This window comes from Ictalurus furcatus, chromosome 29, assembly GCF_023375685.1.
Source record: "Ictalurus furcatus strain D&B chromosome 29, Billie_1.0, whole genome shotgun sequence".
Classification (NCBI taxonomy): Eukaryota; Metazoa; Chordata; class Actinopteri; order Siluriformes; family Ictaluridae; genus Ictalurus; species Ictalurus furcatus.
In genome coordinates this window covers 8,890,532-8,912,386 of record NC_071283.1, presented here as the reverse complement: position 1 = coordinate 8,912,386, position 21,855 = coordinate 8,890,532, and the positions used below count along the sequence as shown (strand labels likewise).

General features: G+C 39.5%; 1 protein-coding gene across 1 annotated transcript in view; it reads right to left on the bottom strand.

Moving 5' to 3' along the window:
* arhgef40 (Rho guanine nucleotide exchange factor (GEF) 40) overlaps nucleotides 1-19,880 on the bottom strand; it is a 49,584-nt gene extending 29,704 nt beyond the window's left edge. The window contains exons 1-4 of the mRNA XM_053619088.1: nucleotides 19,305-19,880; nucleotides 4,878-4,967; nucleotides 4,413-4,520; nucleotides 621-906 (exon numbers count right to left, since the gene is read on the bottom strand). Of these exons, the coding sequence (XP_053475063.1) occupies nucleotides 621-906; nucleotides 4,413-4,520; nucleotides 4,878-4,967; nucleotides 19,305-19,307 (487 nt within the window). The 5' untranslated portion in view covers nucleotides 19,308-19,880. The remainder of the gene's footprint in view (nucleotides 1-620; nucleotides 907-4,412; nucleotides 4,521-4,877; nucleotides 4,968-19,304) is intronic.
* Between the last annotated feature and the right edge of the window lie 1,975 nt (nucleotides 19,881-21,855).

Below are 21,855 nucleotides of genomic sequence, written 5' to 3'. Positions count from 1 at the left end.
GGTCACTGGGACTGAAAGTGACTGTTTATACCATCTATACCCATATGTATATATTATATATAAACAGTATATACCGTTCATACCCACATGCATAGACCAGTTGGTGGTAAATGCTTCAAAATATGAATATCTTGAGAGAAAAAGCAACCATGTACCAGTGATATCTGTGTGCTAGGTGGCTGTATAGAGTAGCAAGGAACTGTGCATTATTTTTTCTACTTCCAGAGAATTTTATACCCATATTCCAAGTTCCAGTGACAGTGTTTTGATGGTTTTCACTTTATGTGGTTTTGCGTGGTTTTATACATTAAATATTTTGTGACCTGCAGCCAATCTGTGGATGGGAACACATGCTTTAAGTAATTCTGATATGAACATTAACTTCAGTGTTAATTCACAGCTTTCACAGCTTTAATATACATGGCATACAGTAATCAGTTTAAGTAAATTATGCTTTTGATTAAATAAGTGATCGGTAACAGAGAAGAAATGTTTTAGATCCAAATGAAAATTAAGAATTAATTAATATGAAGAAATATCATGAAGGCAAAGGTTTAGCATTGCATGTACGTATGTTGTAATCTTATGTAACTATACAAATATCAATCTATCAAGCTCACCTTCTCTCTTGCAACCACGTTCCTTGTTGATGCAGTGCAGCCACTCTGCTGTAAACACCAGAGGGTGCTGAGATTCAGGAACCAACACCTCCTGGACATTACGGCCACCCAGAGCTAGACACTTGAGGGCCAGGCGGGGACAGCGCGTGGAGAATGGCACCACCTGCAGGTAGAAGTCGTTGCTTCGCAAGAGCCTCCAGTCAAGAGTAGAAAGCTGGACCACCACCTTCTCACCCAAACAAAGGGGCCAACCCGAGTGGAGGAACAAACAGCCCAAATACTGAGACTGAAAAAGAGAGAGTGATGTAACACTATTTTATTATTATTTTTTATTATGAATTCAAAAAGTTTACTTTCTGGATACATACAATCATCTTTTTTTCTATTATTGCTTTCAGTAAAAAGTGAATCTTTTGACACCATGGAAAATAATGTAATCGTGTTTGAGAAATATAAGTTGTGAGAAATGTGGTTCTGGACATGCCAGAAACATCAGCACATGTTTAATAAACATTTAGAGATTTAAACTGTTTTTGTGCTTCTTCAGCTTTCTCTCCCCTTTGCTTCATCTTTCCTTTCAGTAAATTTGCTTTGATCCTTTTATCAGGAGAAACTTTTTCAAACTGAGAAGCCAGCACTAAAAAAAAAAACAACAACACAAATAACACAATCTTTTGTGTCCCAAAGCCAAATTCACCCAACATCATTACCATTAACATTATGAGCTATCATTCACCTTTTCTCCCTGTTTGTTTCCTGTTAAAGACCTTTCTCTTTACTTATTATAAGCAACCTAAGTTCTGCTGGATTTTCAGTTTACTTCAAGTTTAATTATCCAGTGATATGATCCCCTGCTCTCCAACTCTCTCAACCATTTCACACACTCATAAGGCCAAATTACATATTATATTATGGAACACACACAGCTCCACTGTCACTAGCATACACGTAAAAAGTGAAGCATACTTAGTTTACTAAGCTTACTCTTCCCTCTCTCTACTACTGTCCAACTCCACTCTTCTCTTTAGATCTGTATTTTATATCATTTTCTCTTAGTCATTTTGTGAGATATAAAAACATATTCAGAGAAAACTTTCCACGTCTCTAGTCATTTTATTTGAATCCAGCTATTAAGTTTCCTCCACTACACTCTCTATCTGCCACAGTGCCTCAGTCCCACTTTCTCAATGTGTGCCTTAGTATTCTGTTACTTTATCCCTCCCCCTATTTCTCAATAAATCCTCTATAGCCCCAGACTGCTCTCTCTCTCTCTCATTCTCTTTTTGCTCCCTTATTCCCCTTTTTAAATTCTTTCTCACACAAGTAGCAGCCAAGCCCCCTTTCCTTCACCCCACCCCCCTTCTGTCTTAGACACACATATGGTAAGAATTATAGTCATGACTCATAGCTCTCATCCCAGTCAGTTCCTCATAGCGACAATGAAAACAGAGCCAGCAGAAAATGTGTGTCAGAGAATTCTGGTGTATGAATGAATGAGATATATCCATATTGTAATCATACAGTGGTGTGTGTGTTGGTCATTCTGTCTCAAGTGGTCCAAGTTGGTTGCTTGACCGAAATTTATTTTTAGAAACATTTTTTATTTTTTTTGCATGATTACCTCTATGTATTGGCATTGCAAAACCACCTTGTTTAAAAAAAAATCTTGGTTTAACTACAACGGCCATCTTTGTGTCATGGCACACAACAAATTTTGTTTACACAGCTGTTTACAGAAACCTCAATATCTCACTTCAGGATAGGCCTAGTTCTTTGGAACAAAAACTGATCTCTAGAGCACATTACAAGGTACATGTATATTTAAACACATTTTGCACATTCACGTTCCTTAGAAGTTAAGTCCAAATGTAATGCTCAAGATGGCTCACAGTTCCACTTCTGGGTCAATTTATAATGGGAAGGGCTTGAGTCTCAGTCTTAATTTTTATTGGGTACCTAGGGGATACTCATTTTTTCTCTCTCCTTATTTTAGACAACATGTCGTCTAAGCTTTTCATGTTACAGAGAAACCAAAAATTCTTTAAAACTCTCCTGTGGCAGAGAGCATACTATTCCAAAGTGCTGATGTGAAGACTCCTTCCACTATACAGCGCATCCGGAAAGTATTCACAGCGCTTCACTTTTCCCACATTTTGTTATGTTACAGCCTTATTCCAAAATGGATTAAATTCATTATTTTCCTCAAAATTCTACAAACAATACCCCATAATGACAACATGAAGGAAGGTTGTTTGAAATCTTTGCAAATTTATTAAAAATAAAAAACAAAAAAATCACATTTACATAAGTATTCACAGCCTTTGCTCAATACTTTGTTGAAGCACCTTTGGCACCAATTACAGCCTCAAGTCTTTTTGAGTATGATGCTACAAGCTTGGCACACCTATTTTTGGGCAGTTTCTCCCATTCTTCTTTGCAGGATTTCTCAAGCTCCATCAGGTTGGATGGGGAGCAGCAGTGCACAGCCATTTTCAGATCTCTCCAGAGATGTTCAATCCGGTTCAAGTCTGGGCTCTGGCTGGGCCACTCAAGGACATTCACAGAGTTGTCCTGTAGCCACTCCTTTGTTATCTTGGCTGTGTGCTTAGGGTCGTTGTCTTGTTGGAAGATTAACCTTTGCCCCAGTCTGAGGTCCAGAGTGCTCTGGAGCAGGTTTTCATCAAGGATGTCTCTGTACATTGCTGCATTCATATTTCCCTCGATCCTGACTAGTCTCCCAGTTCCTGCCGCTGAAAAACATACCCACAGCATGATGCTGCCACCACCATGCTTCACTGTAGGGATGGTATTGGCCAGGTGATGAGTGGTGCCTGGTTTCCTCCAGACATGACACTTGCCATTCAGGCCAAACAGTTCAATCTTTGTCTTGGTCTGAGAGTCCTTCAGGTGCCTTTTGGCAAACTCCAGGTGGGCTGTCATGTGCCTTTTACTGAGGAGTGGCTTCCGTCTGGCCTCTCTACCATACAGGCCTGATTGATGGAGTTCTGCAGAGATGGTTGTTCTTCTGGAAGGTTCTCCTCTCTCCACAGAGACACGCTGGAGCTCTGTCAGAGTGACCATCGGGTTTTTGGTCACCTCCCTGACTAAGGCGCTTCTCCCCCGATCGCTCCGTTTGGCCAGGCGGCCAGCTCTAGGAAGAGTCCTGCTGGTTCCAGACATCTTCCATTTACGGATGATGGAGGCCACTGTGCTCATTGGGACCTTCAATGCTGCAGAAATGTTTCTGTACCCTTCCCCAGATCTGTGCCCCAGATCAATCCTGCCTCGGAGGTCTACAAACAATTCCTTGGACTTTATGGCTTGGTTTGTGCTCTGGCATGCATTGTTAACTGTGGGACCTTATATAGACAGGTGTGTGCCTTTCCAAATCATGTCCAATCAACTGAATTTACCACAGGTGGACTCCAATCAAGTTCTAGAAACATCTCAGGGATGATCAGTGGAAAGAGGATGCCCCTGAGCTCAATTTTGAGTGTCATGGCAAAGGCTGTGAATACTTATGTAAATGTGCTTTTTGTTGTTGTTTATTTTTAATAAATTTGCAAAGATTTCAAACAAACTTCTTTCACGTTGTCATTATGGGGTATTGTTTGTAAAATTTTGAGGAAAATAATGAATTTAATCCATTTTGGAATAAGGCTGTAACATAACAAAATGTGGGAAAAGTGAAGTGCTGCAAATACTTTCTGGATGCACTGTAACTGAATTTGAGCACCCCTGTGCTATCTAAATGAAACAATTTACTATTGTTCAGTGAGTGTGCATACTCACACAAGCATGCTGCTGGAGTCTGTGCAGAAGATGTTTGGCTGGGATGAAGAAATCCAGCAGATACCTTAAACTGTCATGTTGATAGGTGGACTCCAAGACAGAAAAGACCTAAAGACACACACAGACCACTGATATAGTAAATATGCTACTAGGAAGAAGAAAAGAAGATAAAATGTAAAACATTGCACAATTTAGAGCAGAGGTATTGGATTAATTACTTGGAGCCCCATTTTGCACATCTGTAATCTTAACCAACTACTGCAGGTCTATTCGATGTTATAAAAGACTTAAATACTTTAAAAGGTGTTGATACTATTAAGGCTAATGAAAAATTCTATGATTTTTCCAATACTTAATGTTGTTGTTTTTTTCCCAATACTTTTCCCTGTGTGGAAAATGAAATGTAATTTCCTGTGACATTTACAGGATTTCCACAACCATGGAATCCCTGAGAAAAGCACGGACCTGGGATAGAAGGGGGGGTGCAGTGCTCTCAAATGGAGGATAGAGGGAGGAGAGCGCCCCTTGCACACAGTCCTCCACCGCCTCCGAACCCTGGGATAAAGTGAACAAGAAAAAGAACATAAAAATATTGTGTATATGTTGCATGTTATGTCAGATGACAACAAATGATATTCACATTGAGAAAAAGAGAGACAGAGAGGGAGAGAGAGAAGGAGAGAGAGGGAGAGAGAGAGAGAGAGAGAGAGAGAATGATGGCAGCTTGTTCATCTCACATACAGACACAATTTCCTGTTTTGTGTTCCAGGGGCTGTCAAAAACTTCCTGGAGACCAAATGGTTGTTGTGTTCTTTCAAGCAGTTACACTTTTTGACCTTTAAACCCTCTCATCAAAACATAAACACACACACACACACACACACACACACACACCACCCACATACAAACTCCAGAAAACACCTGCAAACTCTAGCCACCGTGCAACGTGTGGCTTTTCTCTTATTTCACTACAGCACAGTTGTCACAGCAACTCAAAATGTTTTCTCCCTTTTTCCAACGTTCTTCCTCTTTTATTATTTTTAGTTATCCACACTTCCCTCCGCTCCTTACTCTCTTCTGCTCTATTCATTTCTTCCTCTCCCTCAAAAAAATCATCTGACAGTAATTACAGAGAGATTTTCTGAAAAAGTATGGCATTCTAGCGGAGTCTTGGCGAGCAGGTCAGAAAACGAGCAACGGGAAAAGAGGGGGTGGAAAAAAAAAGTGAGGGATGACTAGGGAAAATGGGCCAGGAATAGTGTTTTATGCAAGGCCAAGAACGAGTGGAAAGAGAGGAAAAGAAAAACAAATGCTAAGGAGAAAGAGGTAGGAAAGAACGTAAAAGGAGAGGGACAGAAAGCTAAGGGCAGTATGGAGGCTAAAATGTGGCCTAAATGGTGAGGCACATCACATTATAAGCATAGTTTGTTTTGTCTTGTTTAATGTTTTGGTCTGAAAGAATAGAACCATACACCAATTTCTATCAGAAATTCTGACAGATTAATTCAGTCAGTTCTTTTCAGTCGATTAAATTTATTTGTATTAATGTATATTTATTAGGCAATTTAAACATATGTAAAACTTTGTCCAAGAGTGAACAGAGTGTGCAAGATTTTTTCTCTGTGTTGATGATATGACAGCGCAGGTGCATCATGTACATTCTGACAGGCGAAATCTGATTTCGGAACTGAACTGATTTAATTTATGTGCATTACGCTGTGGTATATAGCAAAGCAAAATTTGATCAATTCGTGAAAACATCACACTTAGCTCACTTAGCTAGCAAAGGTTTAGACATTTTTAGGCAAACTGACAAGGTTAGAAAGTAGCCTAAATAAAAGTTTTCCACATTTTTGGTATATTTTTGGTAAAATATACATATGTTTTCTTAAAATAGAGATATCAAAGTGTATTACTAGACTGTAAAACTGAATTTTGGTCAAAACCTGACTTTTTGTCATTTTTGTGTTTCCAGAAGTCACAATGACTTCCAAAGGGTTCTTGCAGACTTTCTCAAACACGATGACGTCATTATTTTCCAATAGAGTATAAGTTAGCATGCTGCTATAGGAAGATAATCAATGTGTGATGCAGCGCTACATGAAGCATAGTTACTGTTACCACCCCAAAGTTGATTATTTTCCTACAGGACACAGGTTTTATTTCTCTTATACCACAGCAATTACCCACCTGCAACATATTCTATTTATTAAAGTAAGACACATCATACTTTCTTTCTGTTTATATTAGAGATGCACCAATACTAAATTTCTCAGCCGATACCGATAACCAAATATTCAGAGTGATATCGTCAAATGCAGACAGTTTGGTGGTTCTGCTTTTTAAACCTTCTTTTAAATTAATAGTAATTAATTCCACAATTCTGAAGGAAATGCAAATAAAAACTTTATTCTCTCCATTTCAACAAGTTGTTTCACATTAACTGGTCTCATAAACACAAAACACATTACTCTAATTAACATTAACACATGAACTAAACTCTGAAGATTAAAGTAAGATTTCTTAACTTATTGAATATCATTAATTCATCTTAACATTGACTGAATTCTAAAAAACCTCCTGTTAGTCTCATATTCACTCACCAGAAACAAAAGCATTTCTACTTCATCACTGAACAACAAACTGGTAATACAGTGAGGGAAAAAAGTATTTGATCCCCTGCTGATTTTGTACGTTTGCCCACTGACAAAGAAATGATCATTCTATAATTTTAATGGTAGATTTATTTGGACAGTGAGAGACAGAATAACAACAAGAAAATCCAGAAAAACGCATGTCAAAAATGTTATAAATTGATTTGCATTTTAATGAGGGAAATAAGTATTTGACCCCCTCTCAATCAGAAAGATTTCTGGCTCCCAGGTCTCTTTTATACAAGTAACGAGCTGAGATTAGGAGCACACTCTTAAAGGGAGTGCTCCTAATCTCAGCTTGTTACCTGTATAAAAGATACCTGTCCACAGAAGCAATCAATCAATCAGATTCCAAACTCTCCACTATGGCCAAGACCAATGAGCTCTCCAAGGATGTCAGGGACAAGATTGTAGACCTACACAAGTCTGGAATGGGCTACAAGACCATTGCCAAGCAGCTTGGTGAGAAGGTGACAACAGTTGGTGCGATTATTCGCAAATGGAAGAAACACAAAAGAACTGTCAATCTCCCTCGGCCTGGGGCTCCATGCAAGATCTCACCTCGTGGAGTTGCAATGATCATGAGAACAGTGAGGAATCAGCCCAGAACTACACGGGAGGATCTTGTCAATGATCTCAAGGTAGCTGGGACCATAGTCACCAAGAAAACAATTGGTAACACACTACGCCGTGAAGGACTGAAATCCTGCAGCGCCCGCAAGGTCCCCCTGCTCAAGAAAGCACATATACATGCCCGTCTGAAGTTTGCCAATGAACATCTGAATGATTCAGAGGACAACTGGGTGAAAGTGTTGTGGTCAGATGAGACCAAAATGGAGCTCTTTGGCATCAACTCAACTCGCCGTGTTTGGAGGAGGAGGAATGCTGCCTATGACCCCAAGAACACCATCCCCACCGTCAAACATGGAGGTGGAAACATTATGCTTTGGGGGTGTTTTTCTGCAAAGGGGACAGGACAACTTCACCGCATCAAAGGGACGATGGACGGGGCCATGTACTGTCAAATCTTGGGTGAGAACCTCCTTCCCTCAGCCAGGGCATTGAAAATGGGTCGTGGATGGGTATTCCCTCATGACAATGACCCAAAACACAAGGCCAAGACAACAAAGGAGTGGCTCAAGAAGAAGCACATTAAGGTCCTGGAGTGGCCTAGCCAGTCTCCAGACCTTAATCCCATAGAAAATCTGTGGAGGGAGCTGAAGGTTCGAGTTGCCAAACGTCAGCCTCGAAACCTTAATGACTTGGAGAAGATCTGCAAAGAGGAGTGGGACAAAATCCCTCCTGAGATGTGTGCAAACCTGGTGGCCAACTACAAGAAACGTCTGACCTCTGTGATTGCCAACAAGGGTTTTGCCACCAAGTACTAAGTCATGTTTTGCAGAGGGGTCAAATACTTATTTCCCTCATTAAAATGCAAATCAATTTATAAAATTTTTGACATGCATTTTTCTGGATTTTCTTGTTGTTATTCTGTCTCTCACTGTTCAAATAAATCTACCATTAAAATTATAGAATGATCATTTCTTTGTCAGTGGGCAAACGTACAAAATCAGCAGGGAACAAAAAAAAATACTTTTTTCCCTCACTGTATATAATATAAACTTTTTTTTATATATTAACTCATATTAACATTAACTGGAGATGAAATATACTACTCTACAAATATATTTTTCTGTGCAATATATACCTTTTTTGTAAACTCATCAAATTTAAATCTTTCAACGGTGTACTGGCACTTTAATTCAGCGTGAGCAGCGCGGCAAAAAAAGAATTTAGACCCGACGCCGAAACTCCCGTTTCACTGCTGCAGCGTCCGGTATAAAAGCACTCGTTCATTAACATGCATGCCGAAAAAATACGCACTGCTTTTGCTCTGCTGCAGCATGCGGTGTAAAATTTTAGCAGTGCAGAGCTTACAAACTGCAGTTTTGTCGTCATTCCACACAAGAGACATCATCTTTACACACAGCACGAAATCGATGTGTTTTCCCGCCCTCTTTTGATTGACAGGATATAATCGGCCCTGATCATCGGATGTTTTTAAACTATTGGCCAATGGATAAATTGCCTTTATCGGCCGATACTGATTATTGGCCGATACATCGGTGCATCTCTAGTTTATAGTCACATTTAATTTTGAGTAACGAACTGGTTGAACTGGCAGGGAACACATGATGCTTCTCACCTGTGTCTTATTAGAGGCGGTCTACTTATTTGTGTCCATTTGTGCTTTCAAGGACTCCCGTAACCCATGAGAGAGTGAAACAGAGTGTGATACCGCTTGGCAGAGCTTGTGACACACACACACACACACACTCACAGACACACACGGCAAGAAGCGTGAACTTGAACCTGATGGAACGAAAGCGGTAAGTCTGGGACAGACCCATTGCTTGTGCTTGTGTTGTGTCTTGTTGAGTTTTGAAAGTGTGCTGAAAAGCACAGACTGAATAAACATGAGCCGGGAACTCAGCTAAAATTCAGCATGTCCCCCGGAGTCTTCCTCCACACCATCACACACTGGGGTTCTACACATATTATAGCAGCACAAGCCTATTTTTTCTCTCTCTCTTGGAGTACATAATATGAAAAAAATGCAACTATGTTACTTAGAAACTGCAAATCCCTCTGTTGAAAATACGTTCCCATGTCATAAATTTTAAAAGAAGAGCTTTACTTCTCACTATTACAAACCACTGACACTGGAGACTCCTTACATAAATGCTAAATAAATGTCTCCTCACACAAAGAATTACACACATTTTTAATCTGTTAAAAAATGTATGTGGCACATCCACCATGCAAGTCCCTGTGTAGTGAACAAGCGATAACGTATTAGACAACGTCAATCAGTAGTACTGTTAGGTTTAATAGTTTATGAATGTTGGTTATGTACTGAAACTGAATTTCAAGAATGGCAGCAAAATATATAGTATATTATATGTTATACCAATGCTGTGATGTGTCTTGAAATTTGTCTTTGTGCATCAGGAATACACATACAGATAGGAATCTGCAGTCTGACACTTGCTCTGTGTTCACTCTTTTCACAGTGCTTGATAACCCAACCTCTGCACAAAGGCCTTCTGTATGTGGGCACCCAACTACCAGCACTCTGGCAGACAAAACAAGAACACCAAACTATGTGCTGGACTCAACAGCTTAAAGAAACATCACTATATAACTGGTGTTTCCTTGGATTGTCTTTGGATCACATAGTTTTTCCTGGAATCAGATTGTATAGTCTGATGAACCACTCAAGATGAAGAGAAAGGGGAAAGCCTTGAGATGACTAGGGCATGAGACACAATCACAAAATTTTGTTTATTAGATTATTAGTCTAGTATTCAGTAATAGTGACTGATGAAATTGACTGATATCTTATATAAGTATTATGAGGAAATCTGACCTAAATAATACTGTTCTTATAATAATTATAATAATGTTATTATTACTTGATCCAAACAAGCATCCATTAAGTTTAATGATTATTTCTACACTAATACACTACATGATTTTATTTATAACATATTAAATTAAATGCACACTTGGGGTAACCGGGATTTAATTTGCTTGAACTTGCCTTGTTTTTATACAATATATACAAACATAATGTGTTATAATATGCCCTAATTTGACCGCGTGAAAGATTTTCTCAGGCCTCCACCGCACATATTTTACCTGCTTCAATTTTATTTTGTGCTAAGAGAGAAAGCAGAAGAGAAAGAATATTCTCTAGAGAGCTATTGTCCTTTTCCTGCAATGTGAATTGTATTTTGCTTGAGCATTGTGGTTGAAATGGCTCCTTTGTTTGAGTTGTTAGTTTTACTGCCACTGCATTTTTCAAGTTGAATGATAAACAGCCAGGTCGGCACTTAGCGGGACAATATTTTTTTGCAGAGAGTACTCTATTAATAATCTATTAATAAAAATATTATATATAATTAATTGCAGAGAGTACTACTGTACAATCAGGTTCAGGGTTAGATATTCACAAAGCTATTGTTATATTACCTCGCTGCCACAATAAACTGTAGTTGAAATTAAATAAATAATATGACTTCAAAGTACAGACTTTCAGGTTTAATTTGAGAGTACTTCTGTCTAAATCTGTTGAACAAATTTCAGCACTGTGTTAACTCTGTTAAATCTCACTATGAAGTCCAAATTATCACTGTCAATTAAGAAAGCCAGCATTAGGCTGAAAAAAACTAATCTAAACAAATCCATCAGAGAGAAAACAAAAACATTAGGTGTGGCCAAATCAACTATATGGAACTTTTTAAAAGGAAAGAATACACTAGTGAGCTCACTAACACCAAAAGACCATATAAAACAATTGTCGTAGATAACAGAAAAATGATTTCCCTGGTGAAGAAAAACACCTTCACAACAGTTGCTCAGATCAAGCACACCCTTCAGGAGGTCAATCAAGAGAAGACTTCGCTAGAGTAAATACAGATGGATTACCACAAGATGTAACCATTGGTAAGCCTCAAAAACAGGAAGCCCAACAGCTAGCTCTCAGTCATCCATACTGTGATTAAACTGTCTGTCTGCTTGTATAGAACAAAGCAATTCTGCTTCATTTCTACCAGAATTATTTTTTATTACAATAGTCTTAAAGTGACTCAGAACATTGTAGCTAAAGTGTTTACGTGATTCATTATATGTAATTGTTGACATTTTTTTAACACATCAGAAGCTGTATTGACAAGCAATCACCTCTCTAGTTCTCCAAACTGGCACTAAAAGGTCTTAGCATAGGGTTCTAAAAACCTTTTTGCAAAATGGATGAAGCAAAGTTATGTTAATTAATCTTGGAAGTGTTTGACTGATGTGGTATCAGACCCATTTCACATGTTAGGCTACAAGACAAAACACAAAAATTCAAATAGATAGATAATATGTACATCTAGACAACTACTTGTACATCTGCCTCGTTGTACACTGCTGAGGGAATTCTACTTTACATTTAGGGTATGTTTACATGACAACGATGTACTAAAAACAAGTTTTTCCTTTGGGATTTTAAAACATTTTGCATACAGACAACAACTCTGTCAAAACAATCCACAAAAATGACAAAAATGCTGTATTATGCATGTATTATGCAGGCTTTTGACATGCAGAAGTTTTCATTCCATTCACGCTCGTCAACAACTGATAACGTTTTCCGACCAACTGCTTGTCCTCCCAGGTCTTACCCAAATGTGCCTTTTGAATGCCCTTCGTCGGCGTAGATGTGGGTTAATAATTTGGCATATGTAACAAGTGCGTCTCCACTGGTCGTAGTAGTGATGCAGTAAATCTACACTTTGCTAGAGAAGTGTCAATAAAATCAAAATCTTGAGCAGCACAAACACATTCATTTAGCCTGCCATTGTAGTTTTGAATGTCTTGCACGTTGTTTTGAAGTACTCGCACATGGCATTAGACTGAACAGGTAATACGTGTGCACATGAGGTCATTGTTTTCACAAATTTGTGCTTTTGCATGTTTACACAGAGACAAAAACTTTCACTTTGAGACCTGTTTTCAAAAGTTTGTGTTTTCAGGCCCCAAAACGCTGTTGTTGTGTGAATGAACAGCCACAATGCATAAAATGTTTTCCGTTTTTAGTTGAAAATGTGTAAACGGCCTGTTATTAATACATTATTAACTTAAATAACTTAATAACTAATTATTAAGAAATAGAAAAGAGAAATTGGTGAGAGAATTAATGTTTGTAGCTGTCATATAGCTGTTTGTAACATATATGATAACAGAAACATAACAACAAATATGGAAGTATTTTGCAGACAATATTCAAAAGCAATTGCAAACTGTATTAGCAGTTGCATTTCCCGTGTGTTACGCATTATGATCCTGTCAGTTTGAAATAGCAATAGCAGTTACCTCGTTTGCATTTTCATTTCCTCTGTGTGGCATATGGAGCCTGTCAATATTCAAATGGAATGGCGAATCCATTTGTATTTCACATGCCTTGCACAGAAACCTGGCAATCAGTTTTGGGGGTGGGAGTATACTATGGGGCGTGTTTGTATTTGGAAGTGACGTCACTCACAGTCGACCGCATTTTAGACTGCCTCGCAGTCACCGGAGATTCACTGTACATTCGAGATTCTCTCTTCAATTACTCAAACAATAAACTCACAGAAATTACAAAATGTGTATGGTCTTACTCTGGAGTGGAATGAGAACCAATACAATTTAATATATATATATATTATTCCTGTCAAATCCCCCTGAAGCGAATCTCTCAGAAGCGCCCAGCTCTTATAGTAATAAAGTCAGTAAGGGACTGTCTAAAAATGTAATGACCTGGGCAACTATGTACAATTCTACCAAGATTATAGTCATCTACTTGCATATCTAACGTATTGCCGTATTATGATACAGTATGGATACAGGATTTATTAATTTTTTATAGCATATAGTTTATTAATAATAATTAATGATATACATTTTTAAATGTGATTACACATATAAACAATTATTATTATATAAACATTATTGTGCCACATAAAACCCAGGGTTTGTCACGTAAAGGAGGTTTATGACAGATACAAGTGCACATAAGAGCTTTATTATAGATGATATAGCTTGCACTTCGGGTTTCAGAGCGCACTGCGAGCTCCAGCGCTTTGCATGAGGGGAAATCGTGACAGAAACCGCCCCCCAAAAAAAAAGTGCTACTCCTAGAGCACCAGAAAACACTCCCTCCCCTAGGCAGCACCCAGGTGTGGGAAGCTGGATCGTCAGCTTCGGTGGAACTGGATGGCAGAGCGACGTCCTCAGCTGAGCAGTCGTTCTCCATCGACTATGTAGGCTGAACTTGGTTGGCCGTGTCAGCAGACTCTGGTGTGAGCAGAACTTGGTTGGCCGTCTCGTCACCCTCAGACAGGACCATGGCTTGAGAGGCCGTTTTGTCACCCTCAGACAGGAACATGGCTTGAGAGGCCGTCTCGTTGCCCTCAGACAGGAACATGGCTTGGGAGGTCACCTCATCACCCTCAGACACGAAAATGGCTTGGGAGGTCACCTCGTCGCCCTCAGACAGGAACATGGCTTGAAAGGCCGTGTTGTTGCCCTCAGACAGGACCATGACTTGAGATGCCGTCTCATCGACCTCGGACAGGAACGTGGCTTGGGAGGTCACCTCGTCGCCCTCAGACAGGAACATTTCTTGAAAGGCCATCTCATCGCCCTTAGTCAGGAACATGGCTTGGGAGGCAGTCTCGTCGCCCTCAGTCAGGAAAAGGGCATGGGAGGCCATCTCGTCTGCCTCAGACAGGAACATGGCTTGGAAGGCTGTCTCTTCGACCTCCGACAGGAACATGGCTTGGGAGGCCATCTCTTCAGCCTTCAACTGGAACTTGATGTGGGAGGTCGCCTCGTTGGTCTCCAATGGGAGTTCAGCAGGTGAGACCACCTCATAGGTCTCATGCTGGAACTCTGGAGACGAGGTAGCCACGTTGACCCAAGGCAGGCACTCTGCAGGTGAGACCCTTTTGCACCTCAGTCTGGAGCTCTGGGGCAGAGGTCATCACGTTGACCTCCGATTGGAGCTCGGCAGGTGAGACCACCTTGTGGGTCTCAGGTTGGAGCTCTGGAGTCGAGGTCGCCCGGTTGAACTCCAGCTGGAGCTCCGCAGGGGAAACCACCTCTTGGGTCTCAGGCTGGAACTCTGGAGAAGAGGCCACCAGGTTGACCTCCGGCTGGGGCTCTGCAGGTGAGACTGCCTATTGGGTCTCAGACTGAAGCTCTGGGGCCGAGGTCGTAATGTTCAACTCCGACTGGAGCTCTGCAGGGGAGACCACCTCATGGATATCAGACTGGAGCTCTGTGGTTGAGGCTACCTTGTAGGTCTTGGGCTGTAGCTCTGGAGCTGAGGTTGTTATGTTGACCTCTGGCTGGAGCTCTGCAGGTGAGACCACCTTGTGGATCTCAGGCTGGAGCTTTTGGGAGGAGGTCACCCTGTTTGACTGCAGCCATAATAAGTGGTGAACAGCAGGGAAGGTTTAACTGCCAGGGCAGGTTTAAACCCCCTGCCCAAAAAAAAAAAAAAAAAAAAAAAGATGTTCCAGGTCATCCTTGGATCCTAGCCTCCCAAATATCATTTCAACAAGTCCCACAAACTGAGTTACATTCTCAAGTTCCCTGTATCCCTTGGCCACGAGAAGCTGCACCCACTTGTGGGCTGGGCCGAAGAGCCGGGACCACATGAACTTGAGCAATTGATTCTCGTCGGGATTGGGGTCTGCTAGGCTAGCAAAATAGAACTGGCAGTCAACAAGAAAATAGTCAGGGTAGCCAAAAAAGTGGTAGCTCAGTGGTTAAAGGCTCTGGGTTACTGATAAGAAGGTCAAGAGTTCAAGTCACAGCACTGCCAAGCTACCACTGTTGGGCCCTTGGGCAAGGCCCTTAACTCTCAACTGCTCAGTTGTATAAATGAGATTAATGTAAGTCGTTCTGGATAAGGGCATCTGCCAAAAATGCCATAAATGTAAATGCAAAAAAACCCATCATACGGTTCTGGGAGATCTATGACAGTCCACTGGGGAAACTGGATCGAATCCAAAGCTGGGATGGTTTCCTTAGTTTCCCTGGTGTGATGTCAAAAGTAAACCAACATTGAGAAACCAGTTTGGAAAAAATAAGTACATCATATATTGCAGTAATACAGTAGAACCATTTTTAAAAACATTAAAGTAAACATTTTCTCTAAGGGATTATCAGTCTTTCACAGTCTCTTTTAGAGACGCTTGGGCCCACTCTTCTTTCCAGGGTTGTTGGAGTTCATTTATGCTTGAGGGCATTAAGTTATGTACAACTCTCTTAAGATCCCACCACAGCATCACAATTAGGTTGAGGTCTGGACTATGACCATTCCAACACCATTTCTTCCATTCAGCTATTCAGATGCCTATTTGCTGGTGTGCTTGGCATCATTTTCCTGTTGCATGACGCAATTTCAGACCAGCTAAAACTGCTGGACAGATGGTCCCCTGAGGTTATTTAGAAGAAGCCTTTATTTGTCACATATACATTACAGCACAGTGAAATTCATTTTTCGCATATTCCAGCTTGTTCAGAAGCATGGGTCAGAGTGCGGGGTTTGCCATGATATGGCACCCCTGGAGCAGATACTGTTAAGGGTCTCGCTCATGGGGCCCAACAGTGGCAGCTTGGCGGTGCTGGATGCATATGGTATAACCCAGAGCCTTAACCGTTGAGCCACCACAGTCCAACCTTGCCAGGCTATTTCTTTGTTTGTAGAAGTTGGTAAGGACCACACAATTTTTATTTAGGTCCTAATAAGTAAAATTAGAATTAAAATTAGAATTAATATAGAATTGAAGGAGGGTGCACATGTCTGTATATCAAATATTGATAGATTTTATACATCAATAATAGACATCTGAAGAGGTTTTTAAGATTTCTGTAATTTGTTTCATATGAGTATCGATATTTTCATTAGAATTTTTCTTCTAATTTGTTTGAAATTGAGCTGTGCATGGTGTTCTCATGTCTGATTGCACTGCTTGCAAGGAAATATCATATGCAGGGTGGTCAGTATGTGTGACCTAGCACTCTGTCCAGTAGGGTGTGTACTGTATGTAATGGGGGTTTCTGCTCTTCCTCTCTTTCCTCTCAACTTCCTCTCTTTTTCTCCAGCCTGAAAGGGTACAGCTTCTATCGGAAAAGTCTGGAGACCTCCTCCAAACAGACACAGCACAGAAAAGAGAGAGTGAGGGAGAGTCCAAGCCAAGGTGAGAGAAAAGGTGAAGAAAATAGCAAGGAGCAGTATGATAGAATGCAGATCCAAGAGAAAGAGAACTGGATAGTGAAAGTATGTGAGAAAAAAGAGGGATCAACAAGATGCTAAGCTTTTTATAACAGTTGTGCGTTCCCATCTGTTATATCAACCTGAGTTTTGTAAACATGAGGTTTAACTTTAGAATGTTCTAGGTTGTATCCGGAATATGATAATGCAAAAAAGTTGTTTTGCTGTTGTTCAGCATGATGATCTTGTGGTACATTCTATATTCAAGCTGCAATCAGCATACACATACTTACTGTCTGTGTGCAGGAGTTTTCCATATCACACCTCTTCCAACTAAAAAAAATCTCTCTCTCTCACTCTCCCTTTCTTTTCCTCTCATTTTGTCTCTTGTTCTCATTTTCCCATCCTCCTTTCTCTCCTTCTGCATTTCCAATGTGGAAAATGCAACATCACCCCTACCATAACTATGGCTCTTTACATCTCCCAAAATAAAGTGGGCCTCTCTCTCCCTCCCTTTTTCTGTCCCTCTCTTTTCCAAACTACTCCACCCAGTCCCACACACCAAATGCTGGCTTCACCATTCTAGAGCTTATTTTGTCTGCATTACCTCAAACCCTGTGCTACCTTTTCCTTCTCCATTTTCAGCTCAGTTTCTCCTTCCTAACTTTTGTGATCATTAAAACTGCACAGGGTCTTTGTGTGGAAGGTTAACAGCAGTTTGTCTTATTGTGGTTTGCCTTTAACCAATCTCATCCATACAGGTTAGTTTACTACAGCCAGCATCCAAAGATCATAACAGCTTTCTGATCTTCCCAACCCAACAAACAAATGAGATGGCAGAAACCTCTGTATAACAAGCATCGTTCTCCACCTTTGCTTGAGTAGTCTCATGTCCTTCAAAAATGGCATTCAAAAATGATTTGATTAAATGTGCTTACAGTGAATAACATAAGTGACTTGTTTATCAGGCATTAGGCGTAACTATAAACGGCAAACAAGTATCATATCTTGAAGTTTAATGAAGAAATTGACAGGGTTGACAAATTACTGTGATAGAAGAGGAATAACACACTTCAGGGTGTGCTGTTATAGGAAAATAATCAACTTAGAGGTGGCAATGGTAACTTCCCTTCACACTGGGCTGCATCATCATCACTGAGTATTTTCTTATCTTAGCACAAATTGTCAAAATGTTTTATTCATTATTTCTAGACTCAGCAAATGATTAATCATCTTAAACCATATTATGGACATTTTGAACAGTGAATTAAAAACTCCAATATATTTACAATTAAAGGTACTTCCAACAAATTGACAGTTTATTAGGTCACTATATTGTTATATCTGATAAACTGGAAGAAATATTATATATGTTTAGAGTTATACTGAGTTGCCAGTTTATTAGGTACAGCCAGGTCTGTAATGCATATTGTCCAGGAAACACCATTTGTAAAATCTTAGCAAACTTGCATTAGTGAACGTAACTAATAGCCAGAGACCATAAAACCAAATGTCTGTGACTAGCCATGAAGGTTTAGAAGCTGTTACTGTGAAAACACAGCAGACTCTCAAACCATTTTACAGTATACAGTAGGTGCATTCATAACTTATCTTATGAGTTGCACATGATGAATTGCCCTAGACCATCATAATTTTATTAAATAAATGCATTTCAAACAGTACTATTCTGCATGTCAGTGGACTACTAAACTCTCCTGGACCTGGGACCACTTTCCTAATAATCCTTTCAACGGTTGACCTCTGAGTACATCGATATCTTTAGGTATACTTGCTTATACAGAAAAACACTGATTGAGTGTCTTTCCTGCCATTCCTTTACACATTTAATTCTAACACTATGTATAATGAATAAGAAATAATTTGTATTTGCACAAATGTGCTGTAATATAAATCCACTACATGGATAAGATAAGATAAGATAAACTTTATTGAACCCACACTGGGGAAATTCCTTCATTGTGAACATGGGAAGCCACAATCTATGAAATATCTGAAAATTATATCGTTGCATTTGTTACTGAACTGACATCAAAGTTATCACCCTTTAATAAAACTACAGTATAGCTTGCAATTTAAGTGCAACTGAATGAATTTCCTCCAGTGCCAGAAGGGGGGATTTCCCTCACCAACAACCACATTCCAACTCTTCAAACACATTTTCTTTAGAGATAAGAACAGGAAGTCTGGATCAGAACAAATTCTTTTTCAATGGAAGTTGTTCATTCTGTACAAAAGAGGCATTAAAATTCAAGAAAGAAGGAAGCAAAGAAAGAAAGAAAGAAATCAAATACATAGAAGGAGTAAAAACAAAGCAAAATATGACGTATACATGCAGGGCTCGTAAATATAAAAACAAACAATATTTTCTGAAGGTTTTATGAGTGAATTTGTGCCTGGGACACTTACCATGACTGAGCTCCGTGTCTTCGCCTACATGACCGTTATATTTTCCCTCTTCTTCGACATGTGATCCAACATCATCAGTAAATCCGAAATGTACACTCTTTCTAGACGCGGCTCGTGTTAGTGTCTGTCAGTTAGAAGGTCTGATAAAAATGCTGAGGACGAGATCATAGCGTGGCATTATGTTTGCATTTGTCTTCTCTAGTTTGAGAGCGCTATGTGAAAGGCGCTATGTGAGAGGCGCTTGTCCGATGTTAGCCCGGCCGGGTTGCCAGATTGGATTTAAGTCTCTCTCTTCAATAGCAGTTTAAAACCCGCATAACTCAACAGAGCAAAAAATTATTTCGACAAACGCTAATGTTTGATTATAGCGCTTTTTATACGTTGTTTTAAGTATGATAACATGTTATAAGGACTTTGATATGATGTAACTATAGGTTATGTTGACAATAGTTTCTAATGAATATGGGTTACTAGGTTCTATTTTTATTATTTATTATTATAGGTGCTACTACTAACTATATATGACCTAGGCGCATTAGTTGTGCCTACTTTCTGTATTAACCGAAGGTTCAACCCACCGCTAATGTTGATTAATAGAAAAGTTTAAAAAAAACCTGATCTGGCAACCCATCAATCAAGTCCCGCCCTCAGCATTTAGAACAGCGGCGCTATAGAGGCGCATCTACAGCTGCTGATCATTCCAACTATTCAACATTTCCCCTCTAGTGTATAAACAACGACACACTGTTCATCCACGTACCAATTTTCCTTTACACACACACACACACACACACAATCACACAATCACACTCTCTCTGTGGGGAAATTGAGGTAGGTAAGTACCAGAGGTACAAAATATCCTTCAATATGTTCTCCCTGAAAAGAGACTGAAATAGAACACACACGTGCACGATATTTGTATCATAGACTATAGGCTAGTAGAACTTTATTAAATAAGACTCAATTACTTTTAAGTCTGTTTTTGCATCACATTCCTGTGCAGTGAACTGACCGACCAAGGATAACGATTATTCGACTATTATTATTATTATTATTATTATTATTATTATTATTATTATTATTTCAACATATTGCATGACGTCATACGCATTAAGGTTGGTGTACACAGTGGCTATAGAAGTCTTTATAAAATGCATTAATGTAACCTAATTTAACAATCTAACCACATTCCTATAATGATCATCCTCATCATCATGCCAACACATTTGCAGGACATTTCATGTCTCTCAAGAACAAAATGGTGTAGTGGCGACATCTGCTGTTCATAAGTCTCTGATCAAATTTAAGGGGAAACAGTAGAATCAGTTTTCTTACTTCAGTTACCTTCTGTAAACTATCTCAGCCTAGGAACACTGTGCACAAGGAATACACCAACAATACACCCTGTATAGCACTCATTCACACTTATATGGCAATTTAGCATAGCCAATGCACTGAGTATGTTTTTGGGAGGTGGGAGGAAACCAGGGAACCAAGAGGAAACCCACACAGACATGGAAAAACTTGTGACATTACACGTTAAAGGCACCTGAGCTGAGGATTGAACCGGGAACCGTGGAACTGTGAAGCGGTAACATGCTACCAGATGCACCACCTTGTTAGAGACGTCATTCATCACCCAGCTCACTCTACAAACTAGTAACAAACTAGCATTAAGACTCCAGACAAAAATTAATGGGCAATGTACTTTTTGAATTCTGAATTAATAGTTCACTTCAATCTGGCATGGACAACATTTAACTATTTCTAAAACAATTTTTTTTAATATTTTTATCTGTCATATAGTAAGATGGCAATATTCTGATGGATGTGGAAAGTCACAATGGGACATTTTGTAGTAGGAGTGTGAAATTTTTGCAATGGCTAACATACATTCCCCTCTGAAACTATTGGAAAGGCAAGGCCAATTCATTTGTTTTTGCTGTAGATTGAATGTATTTGAGTTTGAGATAATAAAAAAAATTAATATAAGAAGACAGTTTACAATTGCATGTATTTTATATGTAGGTGTGTTAAATAACATAGAACATAGCACATTTCAAATCAGACCACCCAATTTATAGGCAAGCAAAAATATTGGAACGTGTCATGACTGATCGGTGTTTTTTTGTTACCTAGGTATGTTAGGTTTGACTGATTGTTTAAACAATAAAAAGCTCTGAAAATCTACTAATGGAAGTAGCCTTCATTTTCAGTTGTGAAGAGTGCATTTGTTGTTAAAAAAGGATGAACCAATCTGAAGATCACAGAACTATCTATGGGAGAAAAGCAAGCCATTTTGAAGCTGAAAAAAAAGTAAAAATCTATCAGAGGCATTGAACAAACATTGGGTATAGCCAATACAACAATTTGGAATGTACTGAAAAAGAAAGAAACCACTGGTGTACTGAGCAACAGACATCAAATGGGTCAACCAAGGAAAAGAATAACATCTGATGATAGAACAATTGTGAAAGCTGTGAAGAAAAACTCAAAAACAACAGTCAGTGACATCAACAACAAACTCCACAGGGCAGGGAAGGCGGTATCA